This window comes from Silurus meridionalis, chromosome 4 (assembly GCF_014805685.1).
Source record: "Silurus meridionalis isolate SWU-2019-XX chromosome 4, ASM1480568v1, whole genome shotgun sequence".
NCBI classification, from domain to species: domain Eukaryota; kingdom Metazoa; phylum Chordata; class Actinopteri; order Siluriformes; family Siluridae; genus Silurus; species Silurus meridionalis.
Genome location: NC_060887.1, coordinates 41,133,009 through 41,158,133, shown reverse-complemented (window position 1 = coordinate 41,158,133; position 25,125 = coordinate 41,133,009). Strand labels below are relative to the sequence as shown.

At 49.3% G+C, this 25,125-nt stretch overlaps 2 protein-coding genes across 4 annotated transcripts in view; both read right to left on the bottom strand.

Moving 5' to 3' along the window:
* Positions 1-25,125, bottom strand: part of LOC124385132 (NLR family CARD domain-containing protein 3-like) — a 987,530-nt gene that overhangs the window by 75,004 nt on the left and 887,401 nt on the right. For 2 of the 3 annotated variants that reach the window (XM_046848278.1, XM_046848276.1), the window contains exon 2: positions 836-916. In XM_046848278.1, the coding sequence (XP_046704234.1) occupies positions 836-888 (53 nt within the window). In that variant the 5' untranslated portion in view covers positions 889-916. Of the gene's footprint in view, positions 1-835; positions 917-1,355; positions 1,418-25,125 lie in introns of those variants that run through there. The other variant, XM_046848277.1, reaches the window with a different exon arrangement.
* LOC124385151 (calpain-8-like) overlaps positions 21,422-25,125 on the bottom strand; it is an 8,579-nt gene continuing 4,875 nt past the window's right edge. Inside the window, exons 7-10 of the mRNA XM_046848301.1 lie at positions 23,466-23,540; positions 22,919-23,004; positions 22,181-22,255; positions 21,422-21,822 (exon numbers count right to left, since the gene is read on the bottom strand). Of these exons, the coding sequence (XP_046704257.1) occupies positions 21,747-21,822; positions 22,181-22,255; positions 22,919-23,004; positions 23,466-23,540 (312 nt within the window). The 3' untranslated portion in view covers positions 21,422-21,746. The remainder of the gene's footprint in view (positions 21,823-22,180; positions 22,256-22,918; positions 23,005-23,465; positions 23,541-25,125) is intronic.

Sequence of the window (25,125 nt, the reverse complement as noted above, 5' to 3'; positions counted from 1 at the left end):
AGCAAGAAGAATGAGAAAAGCAGAAGGAAATTGATGTTGAAACCAATGAGAAAACAAAACACACTCGTGTTCTCTTACTGCTGCTCAGGATTTTGTTCTGTCACATTGCAGTGAGAGTGGAATAGATACACACACACACACACACACACACACACACACACACACCTTGAATATGGCCTCTAAATGACTCTTCTCAGTGATATTTGATTTCTTCTTCTGCAGTCTGTGAACAAATAAAACACTTGTTAAAAGTAGAATAAAGACTATAAATCATATTCATAACTACAAACACAAAGCAGTGAATACACACATATTACAGAGATGTTTGATTATGTGAGAGTGTGAGTGATAAAACACTGCACTCATACATTCAACTGTCCTCACCTCAGATCAGTAGTACAGTCTGTGTCTTTAAAGAGTATTGGAGGATTCATTGACCCGTCACTCTTCATGGACACACAGCTGGGTTCAGGTGAGTCTGATCTCTTACCCTGAATCAGACTAAACACACACAACCACTGCATCATTATTACTGTTCTGCAGCAACACTGAATAATGAAACTGGAGTTAAAATCTGATGATGTTCTTATTAACACTGATCCCATTCTTTAACCTTCATACTTTATCCAGCTACAGGGACAACTTGGGGTTAGACGTGTTGCTCAGTAGCTTAATGTCACTAATCATCAGCTGGTTTTGAACATCTGGAGACAAAGCTGCTGAATTCAACTCTTCACTCGTCACTTTTCACAGATACACATCAGAGTCTGATCTGTTTAGTGTTGGTGAATGTGAGAACATTTCTATTTTTCACAGAGTCACAACCTTCACTCACCTCTCATCTTTCTTTATGTCCTGTTTCACAGAGTCGCTCATTCTGGAGGACATTTCTACTGCTACAGAGGAACCTGTACACCTACAGAGAGAGAGAGAGAGAGAGAGAGAGAGAGAGAGAGAGAGAGAGAGACTGCAGTTATAAATCACCTGAACTGAACTTCATCTACAGTAGATTCAGAACATTCATACAGTCACAAACATTCTTGAAACACACCGAGTGCTGCAGTGTCTAAAGACCATTGACTTCAAGCAGATTGAAATTAAACAGCCTTCAGCAAACTTACTGATTATATTAACAGCTGTGATTTAAACTACACGTTCATAGATATTGTATTTAAATTGCCTGGCAGAGTTCACGATGTCGCCTATTTGCAAATTAAAAAATCAGCGCTAACTTGAGAGATAAATTCCTAGTCGTCCAAAAGTAATATTTGAGGGAGAAGATTCCTGTATTTCTTCCCAGAGATACGACGTAGATTCATAACATTCACATTTTATAGCTTTAGATTTACACTTACTGTGTTTTTCTTCTGAAACCTTCTTCTTTTTACACTCAACAAAGTTTTGCTTTCACTTAAACTGAACAAACTGCATTATTTACCAGAGGAGGAGGCACACACCAGATGAACATCAAGCATACCTACACGCATGCATGCACACACACGTCAAGTCAAGTTTATTTCTATTGCGTTTTTCACAACACACATTGTCTCAAAGCGGCTTTACAGAATTTAACAGTAAAGGGGAATGATGTGTTTATCCCTGATGAGCAGCGTGGAGACTGTGGTGAAGGAAAAACTCCTTTAGATGTTATGAGGATGAAACCTGAGAGGAACCAGACTCAAAAGGGGAACCCATCCTCATTTGGATGACATCAAGAGTTTGATCATAAATCTTTCAACAATACAGAACACTGGAGAGTGAGAACTAACATGAGTACTGGAGTATAAGATTATAAGTAATGTTCTTTCTGCAGCCTTTATGGTTATAGAACTAGGAGCTACTGAGCTCAACATTTGTGATCATCACAGATCCAGCATCAGCTTCTCCATGCCAGAGCCTTTGAACACTCCAGGAGGTCCAATGTCAAAACCACACATGTAGTGGGATCCAATTGGCACTGGTACGTCTCTAGATGGTTCGGGAAGTTTGTGAGTTCGGCATCTACTGTAAAGTCATCTGTAAAGTCCAAAATCTTCATGAGGTGGGACGTGACTGGAGCTGGAGCAACCTCAGGAAGCCTCGGGATGGGGAGAGAAAGAGAAGCAGTGGAGAGGAATTAGCGTAGCTGCTGTTCATGATATTAACAGCACAAGTTGATAATGTGATGTGATCAGATGTTCTGGAGCACAAGGTTATGATGTGATGTGTGTTATGTGTAGAACTCGCTAAAAACATATGTCTTTAATCTGCACTTAAACTGGGAGAGTGTGTCTGAGCCCTGAACACTGTCAGGAAGACTATTCCAGAGTTTAGGAGCTAAATGTGAGAATGTTCTACCACCTTTAGTGGACTTTGCTATTCTAGAAGTCCAGAGTTTTGAGATCTCAGGGAGCGTGTTAGAAGACTGGAGAGATACATGGAGATAAACCATTTAGTGTTTTGTAGGTAAGAAGCAGTAGTTTGTAGTCGATTTGAAACTTAACAGGAAGCCAATGTAGGGACGATAAGATTGGGGTTATGTGATCATATTTTTTTGACCTTGTGAGAACTCTTGCTGCTGCATTCTGAACTAACTGAAGCTTGTTTATTAATGATGCAGGACATCCACCTAGTAACGCATTACAGTAGTCTATTCTGGAGGTCATGAACGCATGGACGAGCTTCTCTGCATCAGATATAGATAACATGTTTCTTAACTTAGAAATATTTCTAAGGTGAAAGAAGGCTGTTTTTGTAACTTGGTTGATGTGATTTTTAAAAGATAAGTTGCTGTCTAAAATAACACCCAGGTCTTTTACTGTTGAACTAGTGGTTACAGAACATCCTTCTAAATGCAGGTTGAGATGCTGGAGCTTCTGTATACTGGTTTTTGGGCTGATGAGCAAAACAGCCGAATCAGAATTTAATAGTAGAAAGTTTTGGGTCATCCAGTCTTTTAACTTAACTTTGTGAGAACCACATCTTTCTGGAGATGGTGTGTGTCCAAATACTTTTTACATTTTGGAGTGGCTCACAGTTCTGTGGATATTCAAGTGATTATTTTAGTGCTGGTTTAAAGATGTTGCATAAACTCTGCACTCTGGCTTTTGTGTGTGTGTGTGTGTGTGTGTGTGTGTGTGTGTGTGTGTGTGTGTGTGTGTCTTTACTTTTAATCACCACATTATCTGTGTGTGGCGATGCCAACTCGTAATTTGTACCGGCTACGCCAACTGCGGCGTTACCAACTAATAATTTGTACCGACTACGCCACCCGGGGGCTATTTCCGGGACTGCCCTCAACCTTAAGGCACACAGGTTCGTCACGACTGGGTCAGGTATCAGACCAGAGTTAAGTGAATAACAACAACTTTATTTAAAATGAATTCAAATTTTATTCGCTACATCAAATAGTAAAAACAGAAAAGAAGACAAACACTTCAGGGTGGGAGAAGGCCTGATGTCCTAAGCAGAGAGCACACTCACACGTGCACACACGCACCACAGCACACCACACCTCACTGTGAACACTGCACTGCAATCAGGTAAGGAACCCACCACCACAAGATGCTAATCTGCTGCCACTGGCCACCCCACTCCTGAAGGTAAAAGAGAAAACAGAAAAGTAATTTAAAAACACAACTTAAAACAAGCATCGCATTACAACAGCCTGGCTCTCAACAGTCAACAGCCCAAAAACTGCTCATTACTTGATACTTACAAAGGCACATGAACAGAGGAAAGGCATTCAAACTAATAAAAAATAGAAACCAAAAGAAATGGATTCCCATTAAGGTAGGGAAACCTCAACCCAATAAGATTATGAAAATAAACAAAAGAATAAAGCTAATGCAAAAATAAATGATTAAATCACAACACAAAGAATCAGGTAATGACTACCCTGTAACACGCCACTTCTAAATCAGTTACTCACACTACCGTTGGAAATAAGCACCATGCCCCCGGTCCAGCTGATCCTGCAGGTAGTTAACTGCTGCAACGAGAAACTGTTAGCATATAAGAGCAGCAAAATGTCAATCAGCTGGTGCCAAACGGAAGTAACATGGAGCTCCAGAGAACAGGAACGTAAACTAACAATGCCCAGCTGAACCCAGCGAAGCAGACAACACAGAGTGAAGCAGGCAAAGCAGAGCACAGATGTAGCGTGGAGCAGCTGCAGTCGGATAAAGCAGACAGTCAAGCCAACATCAAAGCGGTGTAAACGATGCACATAGCGCAGGAAAGCCACACAGCAAGCGAAAAGCCCACTATAGCAGCCCACTACAGCAGCCCACTGTAACGTCCCTTGCACATTGACCCGCACCTGTACGGCGACTCACGGGGCACGGATGCAGACGTTTATTAAGCACGTCCTCCTAAACACTTAGCGGCTTCCCCACAAAGCTCCTCAGTCCACCCTTAAATGAAATAATTTCATAAGGACCCAGTGTGATAGACCATAATATTACAAAACATTCACTGCCAACAGCTCCTACCTTGCCACTATCTGCACGTACGGCGGCTCGCTCGCGGATAAAGAGCAAACGCACCCACAACACAAACCGAAACGACTTTATAGGCAGGTAAATGAGCATAATCAGCCTCAGCTGACTAGATGACATCAGACCATTCTGCTACATTCGTAAAGTTGCTCTGAGACAATGTTCATTGTTAAAAGCGCTATACAAATAAACATGAGTTGAATTGATTTGAATTGTGTCTGTGTGTGTGTGTTTTGTAAAACATGGGCATTGTTTATCAGTATGAAGAGAATGTGATGAGTGGTTATCTGTTGCCATTTTGTTTGCCCCCCAAGAGATTCTTCAAGTGCCTTCTCTCGCTTAAACACAAAAACCAGTGACTTCATTATCACAAGAATGTGGATTGGGAACAAAAATAAGATCAAGTTCAGCAGGTGCTAGCATGCTATCAGGCAGAGGAACTCATTCACACTCTTGTTTAGCACATTGACACATCTAGCAACTTTAAGACACACATTTACAGCATCATCCAGAGCGACTCACAAGCAGTTGAGTGTTAAGGGCCTTTCCCAAGGGCCCAGTAGTGGTAGCTTGGAGGTGCTGGGATTTGAATTCATGACTTTCTGTTCAATGTCTTAACCACTGAGCTCCAACCTCCTCCAAGGCATTGAAACGTTTACATTATACAAGAATTCCTTATTAGCTTTCAGGCTAAAGCCTTCACTCGGCGCTGACCAAGAAATTAATTTGAAGGTATTATTTAAAAACAGGAAGTGTTCAATCATGAGAACGTGCACTAAAGGGCATTGTGCAGTGTTCATCTAACAAACAGAGTTATCATGTGTGCTAGCATTTCAGTGAGAATGCTGACTCGCAGAATACTCATGTCTCTGTAACAGAAAACATCTAATTAGCACATAATTAGCATATTAATAGCAGTTTTATGTGTATGTGTGGCTCAAAACTCATCACATATCGACGCTGTGGATGTTGCGTCCGCCGGCGTCCACATCCGACGCCGAGGGTACCCTCTTCGCCGATTTCGACGACAGGGACGGAAACCCTCGCGTCGCCGACGAGATGGATGGGAGCCCTGTGTCGCTTTTCAATGCAGATCGCTGTCCTATACACTTAATAATTTATTATCTATCATAATAAGTGTATAGGACTAATTTTAAAATTTCATAAAATTCTGAAGATGACCGTAACCCTAACCCTAACCCTAACCCAAACCCTAACCCTGACCCTAACTCGAACCCTAACCCTAACCCAAACCCTAACCGTAACCCGCAAATGGGGTCCCGTCCATCTGCGCCGAAAAGCAACGAAGGGTTTCCGTCCCGGCACGCTGAAAAGCGACGCGGGTACCTGGCGCCGGATGTGGACGCCGTCGACGCAACATCCACAGCGTCGATATGTGACGATGTGGGGTGCGAATGTGTTGGTTTAAAAGAGAGGTGGTAGCTCAATGCTAGCTCAGTGGTTAAGGCATTTCAAGTCAAGTCAAGTCAAGTCAAGTCAAGTCAAGAGGCTTTTATTGTCATTTCTACTATACACAGTGGTCCAGAACCCTGGTGCTACACTAAACAACAACAAACAAAACAACATAGAGCTACAACACAAGCTACATAAAGTGCATCGAGTGCAACCTGGTGCAAACAGTGCAGACAGACAGTGCAGACAGACGACACAAGACAAGACACAAAACCCAATATAGCGCCGACCAGTAAACCTACTGTATACCTGATTATACAGTACTGTACAAGAAAACTGTAAAAAACTATACAAAATAAAAAAAACTATCCCAGAAGTGACTATAAACAGAACAATGTAGTGCAAAATAATACAGCAGCAGTCGAAGGTGCAAAACACAGCATGTAAACAGTATTGTTAGGCGTGGCACAGAGGCGGAAGCCGGAGTAACGGCAAACAGAAACTTTATTAGAACAAAGGCAGAGCCAACACAAAACACCCGTGCAGTTCGGGACAATCCGCAAACAGCAGTTCACTTGTATTACCCACGGTGCGTTATGGAGGAGGCGGCACGGAGGGAAGCGACGGGAAGCGCCGGTAGTCCGAGGTGCGCTGGGAAGCCAAACGCAGCCGTGGAGTGAGCGAGAGTCCGGGCGAAGAAGGCACGCAGCGGAGAAGCACATAGCGAACACACAGCCTGAACCTGCACGACCACGCATGAACGCATAATAACGGACCCGGAATGTGGGTGAGTGAGTGGTTTATATGGTGGCAGGAAATGAGAGGATAACGTGCTTCAGCTGTATGCGATTTGGCAAAGGCAGCCTCTGAAGGGGGCGTGGCAGGCGGATTCCTGACACCACCCCCAAAGGCGGCACCGACGCCCCAAGCCGCCAACAGCCCGGTGGGCCCGGCACTGGAGGAGGGCCTCCAGTCCTCCAGGGTCGGCGGGGACCCGGACGGAACCGCCACGGAGCCAGGACGGAACACAGCCCCACGCGGAGGCCAGGAGCGGGGCGAGGTCCTTGTTGCCGACTGGAGGCGGAGAGACGGCCATCACGGAGCCCTGAGCGGAGCGACGGCCCCACGGAGACCCGGAGTGAGCGACGCCCCGGGAAGACAGGAGGCGGAGGGACGACCCATGCGGAGACCCGGAGCGGAACGACGTCCTCGGCGGAGACAGGAGGCGGAGAGACGACTCCTGCGGAGACCCGGAGCGGAGCGACGCCTCGGGCGGAGACAGGAGGCGGAGAGACGACTCCCGCGGAGACCCGAGCGGAGCGACGCCTCGGCGGAGACAGGAGGCGGAGAGACGACCCCGCGGAGACCCGGAGCGGAACGACGCCATCGGGCGGAGACAGGAGACGGAGAGACGACCCCTGCGGAGACCCGGAGCGGAACGACGCCCTCGGCGGAGACAGGAGGCGGAGAGACGACCCCTGCGGAGACCCGAGCGGAGCGACGCCTCGGGCGGAGACAGGCGGCGGCGTGCTGCCTCAGCGGAGCCCAGGAGCGGAGCCATGCCCTCAGCGAAACCCGCTGCTGAACGACCTCCCGGCGGTGGTCTGGAGCTGAGAGGTGGTAGCCCTGGAGACCTGACATGGCCAGACGTCCCTGGCAGCAACCTGGAACGGACCGGCATTACCCAGGAAGGACAGGAATGGGACCTCATCACCCACGGGGACCTGGAGTGGAGAGACAACCTCGGTGACTACTGGAAGCAGGGCATAGCTCTCGACGGGGCTTACCAGCTGGAAGGCCTTCTGGACGGAGCCCAGAGATGGAGCGACGCCCTGACCGAGTACAGCGGTTGAGTCGTGACTGCCAGGATTCGCCGGTGCGACGTCAACCTCCCTGGAGCTCAGGAGTGACCTGTCTTCGCCCAGGGAGCTTGGAGACAGGATGTCACCGTGAGAGGGGTCCCGAGGCGAGCCGTCACCTTGTGAGAGGCTGTGGGCGAGCCGCCGGATGAAGCCAGGAGCAGCGGTTCGACATCCCTTCGCAGTCCCGGAACTGAGGTGAGAGCTCTGGGAATCCCTTGGGAAGAGAGACGGTCTGTGACGTAGTTTCGCCTACTGAGTGCTCGTGGGCGAGCCGTCACTTGGGAGACTGTGGGCGAGCTGTCGCCTGGATGTAGTCCGGGGCAGCGGCTCGACGCCCTTTCGCAGTCTTGGAGTGGAGTTGAGAGCTCTGGGGAACGAGAGATGGCCTCGCCTCAGGGAGACTGTGGGCGAACCGTCGCCTGTGGAGCCCGGGGCAACGGGACGATTTTCGCAGTCCAGGGACTGAGATGTGAGCTCTGGGGATCTCTTGGTGGAAGCGGAGCTCTGAGATATGGCATCGCTGTCTGGGAGACTGGGGCGAGCCGAGCCTTCGGTGACGCCTGGGCGACGGGTCGACGCCCTTTCGCAGCCTCTGAGACGAGTTGTGTGCTCCGGGACCCCTTTGGTTGAAGAGATGCATGGGCTTGGAACCGAGCTCTCCTTGGGACTTGGGAGCACAGGGACCTGAGCAAAGAGGAGCTCTCCTGGAAGCCTAGGCGCGGGAAGGAGCCGCCTGGAAGCCTAGGAGCGGAGAGGAGCTCGCCAGGAGGCCCTGGGACGGCTGAGCCTCGGGACTCTCTGCAGCGGAACCGAGCCTCGGGCTCTCTGCAGCGGAACCGAGCCTCGGGCTCTCTGCAGCGGGACCGAGCTCGGGGCTCTCTGCAGCGGACCGAGCCTCGGGCTCTCTGCAGCGGACCGAGCCTCGGGCTCTCTGCAGCGGACCGAGCCTCGGGACTCTCTGAGCGGGACCGAGCCTCGGGACTCTCTGAGCGGGACCGAGCCTCGGGACTCTCTGAGCGGGACCGAGCCTCGGGACTCTCTGGAGCGGGACCGAGCTCTCGGGACTCTCTGAGCGGGACCGAGCTCTCGGGACTCTCTGAGCGGGACCGAGAGGCGCCACGGGTCGCTCAGGGACAGAGAGGAGCTCACGGGTCGCTCAGGGACAGAGAGGAGCTCACGGGTCGCCAGGGACAGAGAGGAGCTCACGGGTCGCTTAGGACGGAACGGAGCCTCTTCGGAGACCTGAGCGGAACGGAGCTCTTCGGAGACCTGAGCGGAACTGGGCTCTCTGAGACCTGAGCGGAACTGGGCTCTCTTCGAGACCTGAGCGGAACTGGGCCTCTTCGAGACCTGAGCGGAGCTGGGCCTCTTCGAGACCTGAGCGGAGCTGGGCCTCTTCGAGACCTGAGCGGAGCTGGCCTTCGAGACCTGAGCGGAGCTGGGCCTCCTGGAGACCTGAGCGGAGCTGGGCCTCCTGGAGACCTGAGCGGAGCTGGGCCTCTTCGAGACCTGAGCGGAGCTGGGCCTCCTTGGAGACCTGGGACGCAGCAAAGCCCTCCTGGAGGTCCAGGTACGGAGCCGAGCACTCACGGAGGTCTTGGGACGGAGCCGAGCATTCATGGAGGTCTTGGGAAGGAGCCGAGCAGTCACGGAGGTCCTGGGGCGGAACGGAGCTCTCCTCGGGACACAGGAACGGAGCTGGACCCACCGGAAGGTTCTGGAGCAGAACGGAGAGCTCCTGGAGGTCCTGGAATGAAACAGAGCCAGCCTGGATCTCCTGGAGCACGGCGGAGATCCCTTGGAGAGGAGATGGAGATCAGCTGTGGTTATCCCGAGTTCCCTGGTGAGAAGCTGGAGGAACTGGGTGCAGGAGCTGATCTCGCCCGCCATCGTGTTCCACAGCTCTCTGGCAAGGGAGAGAGATTCCTCGGGTAGAAGAGACATGTGGAGGGCGATTTCGCCTTCAGTGGGATAACCGCTGGGTTTAACTCCACATATTGATCCACGCCTCAAAAATCCTCCATTCGGCTCTGTTGCCGGAGAAGCGAGCCGAGTCCTATGACGCCATGAAGGGGCGTGGCGCTGCCGAGCGTGCCCGAGAAGCGGCTGCGAAGCCCGGGTTTTCCTGGGCGGAGCTTGGCTGCCGCTGACCGCGCTGAACGAACCCGACCTCCGAGACACGGCTCGCGCCGGGACCACGGCGTTAACCCCATCGTGTCCTTTTCCTTTTTTTTTTTTTTTTTTTTGTCCGATATTCCTATTTCAGGGGTCCGTTATTCTGTTAGGCGTGGCACAGAGGCGGAAGCCGGAGTAACGGCAAACAGAGACTTTATTAGAACAAAGGCAGAGCCAACACAAAACACCCGTGCAGTTCGGGATAATCCGCAAACAGCAGTTCAGATAATAAACATCCACGGTGCGTTATGGAGGAGGCGCGCACGGAGGGAAGCGACGGGAAGCGTCGGTAGTCCGAGGTGCGCTGGGAAGCCAAACGCAGCCGTGGAGTGAGCGAGAGTCCGGGCGAAGAAGGCACGCAGCGGAGAAGCACATAGCGAACACACAGCCTGAACCTGCACGACCACGCATGAACGCATAACAACGGACCCGGAATGTGGGTGAGTGAGTGGTTTATATGGTGGCAGGAAATGAGAGGATAACGTGCTTCAGCTGTATGCGATTTGCGCTGCGTGCTTGGGAGGAAGGCAAAAGGCAGCCTCTGAAGGAGGCGTGGCAGGCGGATTCCTGACACCACCCCAAAGGCGGCACCGACGCCCCAAGCCGCCAACAGCCCGGTGGGCCCGGCACTGGAGGAGGGCCCTCCAGTCCTCCAGGGTCGGCGGGGACCCGGACGGAACCGCCACGGAGCCAGGACGGAACACAGCCCCACGCGGAGGCCAGGAACGGGGCGAGGTCCTTGTTGCCGACTGGAGGCGGAGAGACGGCCATCACGGAGCCCTGGAGCGGAGCGACGGCCCCCACGGAGACCCGGAGCGGAGCGACGCCTCGGCGGAGACAGGAGGCGGAGAGACGACCCCTGCGGAGACCCGGAGCGGAACGACGCCCTCGGCGGAGACAGGAGGCGGAGAGACGACCCCTGCGGAGACCCGAGCGGAGCGACGCCTCGGGCGGAGACAGGAGGCGGAGAGACGACCCCTGCGGAGACCCGAGCGGAGCGACGCCTCGGCGGAGACAGGAGGCGGAGAGACGACCCCTGCGGAGACCCGGAGCGGAACGACGCCTCGGCGGAGACAGGAGGCGGAGAGACGACCCCTGCGGAGACCCGAGCGGAACGACGCCTCGGGCGGAGACAGGAGGCGGAGAGACGACCCCTGCGGAGACCCGAGCGGAGCGACGCCTCGGGCGGAGACAGGCGGCGGCGTGCTGCCCTCAGCGGAGCCCAGGAGCGGAGCCATGCCCTCAGCGAAACCCGCTGCTGAACGACCTCCCGGCGGTGGTCTGGAGCTGAGAGGTGGTAGCCCTGGAGACCTGACATGGCCAGACGCCCCTGGCAGCAACCTGGAACGGACCGGCATTACCCAGGAAGGACAGGAATGGGACCTCATCACCCACGGGACCTGGAGTGGAGAGACAACCTCGGTGACTACTGGAAGCAGGGCATAGCTCGACGGGCTTACCAGCTGGAAGGCCTTCTGGACGGAGCCCAGAGATGGAGCGACGCCTCGGGCGGAGACAGGAGGCGGAGAGACGACCCCTGCGGAGACCCGGAGCGGAACGACGCCTCGGCGGAGACAGGAGGCGGAGAGACGACCCCTGCGGAGACCCGAGCGGAGCGACGCCTCGGCGGAGACAGGAGGCGGAGAGACGACCCCTGCGGAGACCCGAGCGGAGCGACGCCTCGGGCGGAGACAGGAGGCGGAGAGACGGCCCCTGCGGAGACCCGGAGCGGAACGACGCCATCGGCGGAGACAGGAGACGGAGAGACGACCCCTGCGGAGACCCGGAGCGGAACGACGCCTCGGGCGGAGACAGGAGGCGGAGAGACGACCCCTGCGGAGACCCGGAGCGGAGCGACGCCTCGGCGGAGACAGGCGGCGGCGTGCTGCCTCAGCGGAGCCCAGGAGCGGAGCCATGCCCTCAGCGAAACCCGCTGCTGAACGACCTCCCGGCGGTGGTCTGGAGCTGAGAGGTGGTAGCCCTGGAGACCTGACATGGCCAGACGTCCCTGGCAGCAACCTGGAACGGACCGGCATTACCCAGGAAGGACAGGAATGGGACCTCATCACCCACGGGGACCTGGAGTGGAGAGACAACCTCGGTGACTACTGGAAGCAGGGCATAGCTCGACGGGCTTACCAGCTGGAAGGCCTTCTGGACGGAGCCCAGAGATGGAGCGACGTCCCTGACCGAGTACAGCGGTTGAGTCGTGACCTCGTCAGGATTCGTCGGTGCGACGTCAACCTCCCTGGAGCTCAGGAGTGACCTGTCTTCGTCCAGGAGCTTGGAGACAGGATGTCACCGTGAGAGGGGTCCCGAGGCGAGCCGTCACCTTGTGAGAGGCTGTGGGCGAGCCGCCGCCGGATGAAGCCAGGAGCAGCGGTTCGACATCCCTTTCGCAGTCCCGGAACTGAGGTGAGAGCTCTGGGAATCCCTTGGGAAGAGAGACGGTCTGTGACGTAGTTTCGCCTACTGAGTGCTCGTGGGCGAGCCGTCACCTTGTGAGAGGCTGTGGGCGAGCCGCCGCCTTCGGATGAAGCCAGGAGCAGCGGTTCGACATCCCTTTCGCAGTCTTGGAGTGGAGCTGAGAACTCTGGGGAACGAGAGATGGCCTCGCCTCAGGGAGACTGGGGCGAGCCGTCACCTTGTGAGAGGCTGTGGGTGAGCTGTCGCCGGATGTAGTCTGGGGCAGCGGCTCGGCGTCCCTTTCGCAGTCCAGGGACTGAGATGTGAGCTCTGGGGATCTCTTGGTGGAAGCGGAGCTCTGAGATATGGCATCGCTGTCTGGGAGACTGGGGGGCGAGCCGTAGCCTTCGGTGACGCCCGGGGGCGACGGGTCGACGCCCTTTCGCAGCCTCTGAGACGAGTTGTGTGCTCCGGGACCCCTTTGGTTGAAGAGATGCATGGGCTTGGAACCGAGCTCTCCTTGGGACTTGGGAGCACAGAGGAGCTTACGCCAGGAACCGGGAGCGGAGCTGCGTTCTCGTCAGGGACCTGGAGCAAGAGGAGCTCTCCTGGAAGCCTAGGCGCGGGAAGGAGCCGCCTGGAAGCCTAGGAGCGGAGAGGAGCTCGCCAGGAGGCCCTGGGACGGCTGAGCCTCGGGACTCTCTGCAGCGGAACCGAGCCTCGGGGCTCTCTGCAGCGGAACCGAGCCTCGGGGCTCTCTGCAGCGGGACCGAGCTCGGGGCTCTGCAGCGGGACCGAGCTCGGGGCTCTCTGCAGCGGGACCGAGCTCGGGGCTCTGCAGCGGGACCGAGCTCGGGGCTCTCTGAGCGGACCGAGCCTCGGGACTCTCTGAGCGGGACCGAGCCTCGGGACTCTCTGAGCGGGACCGAGCCTCGGGACTCTCTGGAGCGGGACCGAGCTCTCTGGGACTCTCTGAGCGGGACCGAGCTCGGGACTCTCTGAGCGGGACCGAGAGGCGCCACGGGTCGCTCAGGGACAGAGAGGAGCTCACGGGTCGCTCAGGGACAGAGAGGAGCTCACGGGTCGCTTAGGGACAGAGAGGAGCTCACGGGTCGCTTAGGACGGAACGGAGCTCTCTTCGGAGACCTGGAGCGGAACGGAGCTCTCTTCGGAGACCTGGAGCGGAACTGGGCTCTCTTCGGAGACCTGGAGCGGAACTGGGCTCTCTTCGGAGACCTGGAGCGGAACTGGGCTCTCTTCGAGACCTGAGCGGAGCTGGGCTCTCTTCGGAGACCTGAGCGGAGCTGGGCTCTCTTCGAGACCTGGAGCGGAGCTGGGCCTCTTCGAGACCTGAGCGGAGCTGGGCTCTCTTCGGAGACCTGAGCGGAGCTGGGCCTCTTCGAGACCTGGAGCGGAGCTGGGCTCTCTTCGAGACCTGAGCGGAGCTGGGCCTCCTTGGAGACCTGGGACGCAGCAAAGCCCTCCTGGAGGTCCAGGTACGGAGCCGAGCACTCACGGAGGTCTTGGGACGGAGCCGAGCATTCATGGAGGTCTTGGGAAGGAGCCGAGCAGTCACGGAGGTCCTGGGGCGGAACGGAGCTCTCCTCGGGACACAGGAACGGAGCTGGACCCACCGGAAGGTTCTGGAGCAGAACGGAGAGCTCCTGGAGGTCCTGGAATGAAACAGAGCCAGCCTGGATCTCCTGGAGCACGGCGGAGATCCCTTGAGAGGAGATGGAGATCAGCTGTGGTTATCCCGAGTTCCCTGGTGAGAAGCTGGAGGAACTGGGTGCAGGAGCTGATCTCGCCCGCCATCGTGCTCCACAGCTCTCTGGCAAGGGAGAGATTCCTCGGTAGAAGAGACATGTGGAGGGCGATTTTCGCCTCTTCAGTGGGATAACCGGCTGGGTTTAACTCCACATATTGATCCACGCTCCTCAAAAAATCCCTCCATTCGGCTCTGTTGCCGGAGAAGCGAGCCGGGAGTCCTGTGACGTCATGAAGGGGGCGTGGCGCTGCGGCGTGCCCGGCGGCTGCGAGCTTCCGGGTTTTCCTGGGGCGGAGCTTGGCTGCCGCTGACCGCGCTGAACGAACCCGACCTCCGAGACACGGCTCGCGCCGGGACCACGGCGTTAACCCGATCATGTCCTTTTCCTTTTTTTTTTTTTTTTTTTTTTGTCCTTTTTTTGTCCGATATTCCTATTTCAGGGGTCCGTTATTCTGTTAGGCGTGGCACAGAGGCGGAAGCCGGAGTAACGGCAAACAGAAACTTTATTAGAACAAAGGCAGAGCCAACACAAAACACCCGTGCAGTTCGGGATAATCCGCAAACAGCAGTTCAGATAATAAACATCCACGGTGCGTTATGGAGGAGGCGGCACGGAGGGAAGCGACGGGAAGCGTCGGTAGTCCGAGGTGCGCTGGGGAAGCCAAACGCAGCCGTGGAGTGAGCGAGGAGTCCGGGCGAAGAAGGCACGCAGCGGGAGAAGCACATGCGAATACACAGCCTGAACCTGCACGACCACGCATGAACGCATAACAACGGACCCGGAATGTGGGTGAGTGAGTGGTTTATATGGTGGCAGGAAATGAGAGGATAACGTGCTTCAGCTGTATGCGATTTGCGCTGCGTGCTTGGGAGCCAGAAGGCAAAGGCAGCCTCTGAAGGAGGCGTGGCAGGCGGATTCCTGACAAGTATAATACAATGATAATGATAAATGTGCAAAAACAGCAGTTGAGAGTGTGGTACAGTTGAGAATAATAAATAAATAAATGAATGGTGGTGGTGTGGATTGAGATGAGTGATGAGTGTGTTAAGTGTTAAGTCCAGGAAAAATTTTACAGTTCGTTACACACATTTGAGTGCGTGTGTGTGTGTGTGTGTGTGTGTGTGTGTGTGTGTGTGTGTGTGTAAGAGTTCCGTTTCATTTCTGTGTATTAAGTAACCTGATTGCTTGAGGAAAGAAACTGTTGCACAGTCTTGTTGTGGCGGCCGAATGCTTCGGAACCGTTTTCCTGATGGTAGGAGTGTAAAAGTGTGTGTGAGGGTGTGTGTGATCGTCCACAATGCTGTGTGCTTTGCGGATGCAGCGTGTAGTGTAAATGTCCATGATAGAGGGGAGAGAGATTCCGATGATCTTCTCAGCTGTCCTCACTATCCTCTGTAGGGACTTGCGGTCCGAGACGGTGCAGTTCCCAAACCAGGCAGTGATGCAGCTGCTCAGGATGCTCTCAATGGTCCCTCTGTAGAACATGGACAGGATGGGGGGAGGGAGGTGGGTTTTCCTCAGCCTTCTCAGAAAGTAGAGACGCTGCTGGGCTTTCTTGGTGATGGAGCTGGTGTTAAGTGACCAGGTGAGGTTGTCTGCCAGATGAACACCAAGGAATTTGGTGCTCTTGACGATCTCCACTGAGGATCCATCAATAATCAGTGGAGATTGGTCGCTCTGTGCTCTCCTGAAGTCCACAACCATCTCTTTCGTTTTGTCCACGTTCAGAGACAGGTTGTTTGCTCCACACCAGGCAGTTAGCCGTTGCACCTCTTCTCTATATGCTGACTCGTCGTTCTTGCTGATTAGACCCACCACGGTCGTGTCATCAGCGAACTTGATGATGTGGTTCGAGCTGTGCATTGCTACACAGTCGTGAGTCAGCAGAGTGAACAGCAGTGGGCTGAGCACACAGCCCTGGGGGGCCCCAGTGCTCAGTGTGGTGGTGCTGGAGATGCTGTTCCCGATCCTGACTGACTGAGGTCTCTCAGTCAGGAAGTCCAGGATCCAGTTACAGAGGGAGGTGTTCAGGCCCAGAAGGTTCAACTTCTCGATCAGGTGCTGAGGAATGATTGTGTTGAATGCTGAGCTGAAGTCAATGAACAGCATTCGTACATACGAGTCCTTGTTATCCAGGTGGGTGAGTGCCAGATGAAGGGTTGTGGAGATAGCATCGTCCGTGGAACGGTTTGGACGATACGCAAACTGCATGGGGTCCAGGGAGGGTGGAAGCTGTGTCTTAATGTGCCTCATGACGAGCCTCTCAAGCACTTCATCACGATGGGTGTGAGCGACGGGACGATAGTCATTGAGGCAGGAGACAGAAGACTTCTTCGCACGGGAACAATGGTCGTTGTCTTGAGGCACGTGGGAACAACGTTGCTGCTCAGGGAGATGTTGAAGATGTCAGTGAGGACATCTGCTAGCTGTTCTGCACATTCCCTGAGCACTCTGCCAGGAATGTTGTCTGGTCCAGCAGACTTCCGTGGGTTAACTCTGCATAGAGTTTTCCTCACTTCAGCTGTGGTTAGACAGAGCACCTGGTCAGTGGGAGGAGGGATGGTCTTCCTCGCCACCACGTTGTTCTGCACCTCGAACTGGGCGTAGAAGTCGTTCAGCACATCTGGGAGGGAGGGGTCACGGTCACAAGCAGGTGATGTGGTCTTGTAGTTCGTGATCGCCTGGATGCCCTGCCACATGCGCCGAGTGTCTTCATTTTGGATCGGAAGGTCACAGGTTCAAATCCCACCACCACCAAGCTGCAACTGCTGGGACCTTGAGCAAAAGCCCTAAAAAAAAAACATCCCCTGCTCAGTTGTAAGTCGCTCTGGATAATGGCGTCTGCCAAATGTAAGTGCGTGTGTGTGTGTACCTGCGTGTGATTGTGTAAAAGGGTGTTAGTAAGAAGTCTCGGTTTTACAATGTGGCTCGGTGACATTCTATAGAAGTGTGTTTGAGTTCCTGATTGTGTGCAGGACAACGCCCTGTGTGTGTGCAGTGTGTGTGAGATGCTCCAAGTGTGAAGCTCTTATTGTAGATCAGTAATAAATAATTAATAATAAATCTGCCGGTAGCGATTAAGGGGCCAAGAACCACCACTTAACCCTGGAGGACCAGAGTCCACATGGACCATCACCACTGGTTTCCAATGAGACGTCCTAATAAATTCTCAGGCTGTTTCTTAGATGTTACCTCACTTCCAGTTCCTTTCTGTAGCAATAAATCGTACTTTTAGCAAAATCTACCACCATCTGCTCTTCCACATTCCTCTCCTTAAGTCCATACCTACCATCACCTCCTCATCACCTCCTCATCACCTCTGTTCCCTTCGTCTACATGCCCATTTTAGTCTGCCCCAATCACCAATCTTTCATTCCTAGGTTCACCTTCTACCACCACAATCTAACTCACTCCAGAATCTTTCCTTCTCCTCCATCTCACAACCCACTTGTGGAGCAGAAGCACTGATGACATTTATCATCATGTTTAACTTACAGCTTCATGTTCATCACCCTATCAGAAACTCTCTTCACCTCCACTACACTCTTACTGTACTCTTCCTTCAGAATCCCCCCTACACCATTTCTCTTTCCATCCACACCATGATAGAACAGTTTAAACACCTCCAATGTTCCTGCTCTTATTCCCTTTCCACTTGGTCTCCTGAACACACAACATCTCTACCTTTCTCCTCTACATCATATCAGCTCCCTCTCTCCCTTTACCAATCATAGTACCAACATTTGAAGTACCCTCCCAAACCTCCATGCTCCTACACTCCTCCTTTTCCTGCCGTCTCTGTAGACATCTTTCCATTCTCCTCCTTTCCATTGGCCAACAGTAGCCCAATTTTCACCGGTACCCTGTGTAACTAACTCTAAGAAAAGAGTAAATAAGGTAATCCTTATGAGCTCCATTTTGTTTGGTCTCTTCCGTCCCCATGTGGTGTGGTCCTTTGACTCCGCCCCCACTGGTTGGTGAGACATGGAAAGGGAAGTTAATGTCACTAAAATGCTCTAAAATCGTACAAAGTTCTCAAGAAAAGTAAGGGATAATTAAGCACCTAGCTGGAACGGGAACAAGGTACTGTGTTTGATTTGTTTAATGTGTATATGCATTAATATGTGGGTTAATCTATTTAACTATGAAGAAGTGTTTTAATGTGTTATCACTTATGTCATGTGATATGTCATGTGAATGTGTTGTCATGACACTGTCACAACTGTGACATCACAAAAGGGCTTCTTATAAATGGCTATTTGTGTTTATGTTTGTAAGAGCTGAGTGTATTTTTTGTTATTTATCTGTTCTGTAGCTCTTACGGTGTTTCACTAAGAAAAGGTTTTTCATCAAGGAAAGGTAGATTTTGTGTTTCCCAAAGAAAAGGCTGACGGCTGAACACAAAATAAAGGCTTTTTGAAACATCAGTACGCTTCACCATTGTATGGCTGGGGGTTTGCTACACCCTGTTGGCTAACGATAACTGAGGCGGTCGTTGGTAACCTGGGCCTCGACTGATCTGGTATGAATTTCTCTTTCGTGATCCGCATATTTGATTTGGCACTTGTTTTACGCTGGATGCCCTTCATAACACAACCCTCCTAGGTTACACCCCCTGAGAGCAAACCTGTTGGACACTGAGGAGAGGAATGGTGCTCCCGTTGGCGATCCTTAGTGTTAGCTTTGGCTTTGCGAGTATGCCAAGTCGTCACCCGCATGCCGGAGTTGGGGGAATGCTAGCTCCACCTAGGGCATCCAGAGTTTCTCTTCAGAACCTGGACTGCTCTCGCACTCACTAATTCTCTCTAGACTCTAAATGCCAGTCAAGTCAAGTCAAGTCGAGTTTATTTCTATAGCGCTTTTCACAACAGACATTGTCTCAAAGCAGCTTTACAGAAATCAACAGTCAAGGTGAATGGTGTGCGTTTATCCCTGATGAGCACCGTGGCGACTTTGGCAAGGAAAAACTCCCTTAGATGTTATGAGGAAGAAACCTTGAGAGGAACCAGACTCAAAAGAGGAACCATCCTCATTTGGGTGACATCAAGAGTTTAATCATAAATCTTTCAATATAAACACAAAATCCCTGGCAAACGACATTTCAGCAAATTTATTATGGAAAACTAGAGTGCACATGGCAAGGTTCCCTGGTGGTCTAGTGGTTAGGATGCGGCGCTCTCACTGCTGCGACCCAGGTTCGATCCCCGGTCAGGGAACCAACCTGAGCCATTAGGGTTGCACAGGGGTGCCGGTCCCAAGCCCGGATAATTGGGAGGGTTGCCTTAGGAAGGCATAAAACATGTGCCAAATCAAACATGCGGATGATCTGCCGTGGCACCCCCTAATGGTAGAAGCCGAAAGAGCCTAATGAGGAGAGCGACAGCTCTTTACCCTCCTCGAGGCTACTGAGGAGTATAAAAGGAGTCACGAAGAAAAGTGGGTTGGAGAATGTCTGGCTCCTGACTAACTCAAGGATTCTCTCTCTCTCTCTCTCTCTCTCTTGTTACAGGAAGCAGCGGCAGCAGCTTCCTTTATTGCTTAAAGAGCACAAAGTGGTTAATTTATTACATGTAAAAATCAGAAATGGTTGCTTCCTCAGGGACTCAACTGCAGCTATAAAAATATTTTGTCACTACTGTGTACTGTGTTGAAAAGCTTTGAGTAATAAACTATTTATGATAGAGTTTAGAGGAAACATAAATAATGGAGTTGATTTGACACGGGTGAAAACAATTGTAACAAACAAGTAATACATTGGCGACATCTAGTGGGCAAAAGAGGAAAGACAGAAAGAGACCAAAAAGCCTGAAAATAACAATAATATGCATTCTCTAATTCTACTGTACATAGAAAGCAGAAATCAACTGGGAAAAAATACAAATAAGAAATAACCAAAACACACAGATATTTCTGTAAATGACAATATACTAATTTTTAACAACAACTCAAAGAACACTTGAAAGTTCATAATAAATAAATAATAATGAGTAAATTCCTAATCCCATTGGCTAGAAGCTTAATGTTGGTGAAAACTGACTGGATAAACATAAGAACTAGCCTAACAATTTTAGATGTCTCTTTTTAGATTTCTCTTCATATAGTTCTGTCTGGAGTACATGAATGACCACATACCTTTCAATTTTCTGATGCATGTTGTGGTTAATCTCTGTATAAATAACCTATTTTATGGGTAATGTGTACCATTATAAAATATAACAACTTCACAGGTGTTGAAAAGTTGGCTTGTGGAAGTTTGATGTAGATAAAAGTCAAGTCACGAAGCTTTTATTGTCATTTCTAACATATATAACTGACACAGTATACAGAGAAATGAGACCACGTTCCTCCAGATCTTGCGCTCCCCGGTATTCAAGGACAACCAAGACTTTAGCTCAGAGTCAGATTATTCTACCGGCTCTTTAGCCCCTGAGATTCTGCTATGAATTTTTTTCCTGATGCTGAATCCTTTTCTGCTCTGGTTCTAGTTTTGATCTCTGGACTGTTTTTTAGTTTATGTTTCTGCTCTGCCTTTCCTTTAAGGGCATTTGGCACATGCTCTCATCCAGAGTGAATTATAACTGAGCAGTTGAGGGTTAGGGGGCTGGGATATGACCTTGTGACCTTTTGATTCAGAGTCCAATGCCTTAACCACTGAGCTCTCGCCTCCCAGATTGGGTGTTGGATAGAATGTTGGATTTGATGTTAGATTGTGTGTTTCATTGGATGTTAGATTTAGTTTTGGATTGCATGTAAGACTGTCTTTTAAATTGGTGTTGAATTGGATGTTAGATTGTGCATTAGACTGCACATTGGATTGGATTTTAGATTGGGCATTAGATTGGATTTTAGATGTTAGATTGCACATTAGATTGCATGTTAGGTTGAGTGTTGGATTGGATGATAGATTAAATGTTGGATTGGATGATAGATTGAGTGTTGGATTGGGTGTTGGACTGGATGTTGGATTGGGTGTTAGATTAAATGTTAGATTGGTTGATGGATTGAGTGTTGGATTGGATGTTTGATTGGATGTTTAATTGGGTGCTGGATTAGAAATATTGCGCAATTCTGATCATTGCTCAGATTTGTTGGAAATGATGTTGGACTGATGGGAATGAAGGTGTTGTAGTTTGTATTTTGTAAACACGGCTGTGTAAACACCAAATAATCACAGACGAAACTCAAGACTGGTGTAGACAATCAGGACATCATCAAATAATGAGACGGTGCTGGAGACATGACAAAAACACATGGCTACTCAAAACACATAAATCAGTGGATGGTTGACTTCAGATGACTTCAAAGAGGAGAGGAGCAATCCTGAATAGAAATAGGACTTTATTTAAAATCCATGATGTCATGATTGACAGGTTCATAATCACACTGCAGTTGTAGACAGAAATACCCCTAAATCTCAGCAAGGTGCTGGAGAGGGGAGTGTAGGGAGGAACTCACCATGTTCAGTGCACATTACTACATTACAGTCCACTTACTTCATGACTTTAAACAATGATCTACATTTCAACAAAACTGATCTTCTTATAATGTAGATTTTTGAATGTCGAAAATGAAATGGACAGAGGTGAAACACAGTACAGCTCTGTGGTCTTTTATTTTATAAAATATAGACAGTGTGCTGTGGGTTAAATGAGGAAGTCAACACCAATAGAGCAGATATCCAGCTCATCATAACTCTTGCAGAAATCCTCCATCGACATCCTGCAATAGGAAATAAATAGAACATTTACTTATAGATAGATAGATAGATAGATAGATAGATAGATAGATAGATAGATAGATAGATAGATAGATGGATGGATGGATGGATGGATGGATGGATGGAGTGAGTTGAGGTTCACACACCTCTGTGTCTCTTATTCTGCTTCCAAACCTAAACCTGATTTTTCTATTCCTTTAATAATTGTTCATTTTCTAAAAGAAGACTTTTAAAAGCTTCAGATTTAACATGGATTCATGGGAAATGTATAAATTGTGCTATAATTGTATATTGTAAGTATATTGTGTATAAGCTGTGTTTTATTCTTCCTCTTATTGTTATTATTATTATTACACCTACCAAAACTCTCCGTTGTTTTTATCCTCCAGCCACGTTTCCCGATCCTGCTTGCTCACCTGCTTCCATAAAGGCGACCTGAACACAATCGTGATGTTTTGAATATTTGAATATTTTTGAATATATATATATATATATATATATATACACTGAAAAATACAGTTACAAATATCAGTTAAAACATTCACTCATGCACTTCATTTTTGACCTAATCTCTCTCTCTCTCTCACACACACACACACACACACACACACGTGATTCGACTAACCGCTAGATGTCACTGTTTACCGATGTATGTATTTTATCTGTCTCTAGTTGTCAAGACTCCACATATAAATACTAAACAAGCTCTGTACAAATTATTCTTGTTTCATTATCATTATTATTGTAATGTAAATGAGCTGTTACTAAAGAAACCATGACATTGAGCACATTTCTATTAATACAGAAAGTGAAGCTCTGACTGCCTCTACTCAGGTTCTTGTTTGTATTTTATTTATTTAAGTTAGAGATTTTCTTATTAATGTTGACTTCTTTAAAACATTTATAGACCTATAAAATGTAATATTTCTCTCCACTGTGATTCAGAGCATGGTTTTAGATTCACTACTATCAGAGCTGCTGCTATAGAAAATAAATCAACACTGTCCGACCAATCAGAGTGCAGAACTCAGCAGTGCAGTGGTGTAACATCTGCATGTGCAATCTTGATAAAATACTCTGCTCTCAGCAGAAACGTACTTATCACTCCAGTCTCCCTTCCACTCGCCTTTTCCCCACGGGTTCAGCAGCCTGACCAGTTTCACCACCTTATTCTGAACCTTCACCTGGGGGGGAGGGGGGAGGAGAGGAGGAGAGAGAGAAAGAGAGAGAGAGAGAGAGAGAGAGAGAGAGTTTAAACACCTGCAAACACACTTCATTAGATGAATTTATTTGGAGTGCAAAAGTAGAATAAATATTGAAATGCATTCGAGATCAGAATTCTGGGTTTATGATTATATTACTGATAATTGATAATAAGCAGAGGAGATATGTGTCTTAACACAACATAAAATACATTAAAACAGTATAAAAATATAAAAGCTAAAAATAGACATTATATTGAACACAATATTCCCACATGTACATACAGTATTTATGTAATACATATCCATACATACACATGTTAGTATTACTTGTTGTTATTCACACAGATGTTTAATCTTCACATGCAACACAACAGGTCAAAACAATCCATGAAAAAATTCCCAGAGGAGTTGAAAATCCCAATGCCAATGTAGAGACTCACCTTGGTAACACCACTGATGGTGTAGGCGTGTCCCTCCACGATGCCATTGGGAAGCACAGTGTTAGCAGAAGTGGCCTGAAACATATAAACACATACAACACCCATAATGAGATAAATATAATGAATAATATATATAAAGGATCCAGACAGCAAACATCCTGATTTATAATTCATTAAACATTATATTAAATATTTCATTTTTATATAGTGGATTGTGATTGGCTGAAAGTTCAGGTGTGAATAGTGGATTGTGATTGGCTGGAAGTTCAGGTGTGAATAGTGGATTGTGATTGGCTGGAGGTTCAGGTGTGAATAGTGGATTGTGATTGGCTGATTCGTAGCAGCAAAATTATAGATGTAAAAAGGCAAATATAAAATGTGTAAGGAAAATGAAGTGTCAGTTTTGCTCTTCAAAAATCAATGACAGTCTAAATATATGAGGTCTAAAATCTTTATAATGCTCTCCACTTCACCTCGGAACCTTCTTCACCTCCACATTGTGGACAACTTCCTGTACACTGTAGACTGTGTGTTTCTAATTATGATAATGGAATAAAACCTGCATCCTTCAAACATTTTTAACAAAAGGTCAAACAAGTTTAATTTCAATTTCCAAGTAAAAAAAAAACCCGAAAAATCCAGCTTGGCTGTAACTGTTGAGACACGTTTTTCTCTCAGTATCTGATCCTCAAACCAGTGAAGCAGATCATTCACCTCACATTAAATCAGTTTGTCATTAAATCAATTTTCCATACAGGGAATGAACACACACACACACACACACACACACACACACACACACACACACACACACACACACAGCTCTAGCACAGTCTACATATGAACTGATCATTAACAAGTTCAGTCAAACATGTTAGAGCAGGAAACTCAGTGTGTTCTTCTACACAAAGCTTGTGTGATTAAGCAAAATAGGAGATAAAGGATTGATTTATTTATAATTTAAAAAAGTGTTGTATTTAAATAAAAAAATATAGAGAGGATATCATGTATGTATTATTATTACTATTATTATTATTATTTACAATGTATTATCTGATTATTTATTAATTTACTTTTATTCCATTAAGATGAAGTGGTTTTGTAAATGAATTCCCTCTTAACCCAATAATCCACAACAACACACGTGTATGTCTTCTCCATGTTTTTACGTCTGGAAATCTCCAAGTTATCAAAATAAAATCCTATAATTCTGCAGAGTCAGAACTTCAGCCACTGGTGTTATTTTCTCACCAGCTCGAAGTTCTGCAGAACAAAATCAACCTTCATCCAGACAAAAACAGTAAAAACAGTAGAAACATGTCTGCATGGACTAGATCAAATCTCACAGTCCTGCTATGAGGAAGCAGCTCTGTAAGCACCACAGCCATGCCACTGCACATCCCCTATAATCTGCTACTTACCCCAACAAGCACAGGCACAGACCTTCACAAAGTCACTACTGAGCTGCTACACAACAGAAATGCACAATTCTACTGCAGGAACACAATGACTGTGGGAGACGAGAGAGAAAAAATGAAGAATCCTTCACTAATGACTAATTAATGACCATAACAACCCTTAAATATTACACTTATATAGAACCAACTCTCTCTCTCTCTCTCTCTCTCTCTCTCTCTCTCCTCTCTCTCTCTCTCTCTCT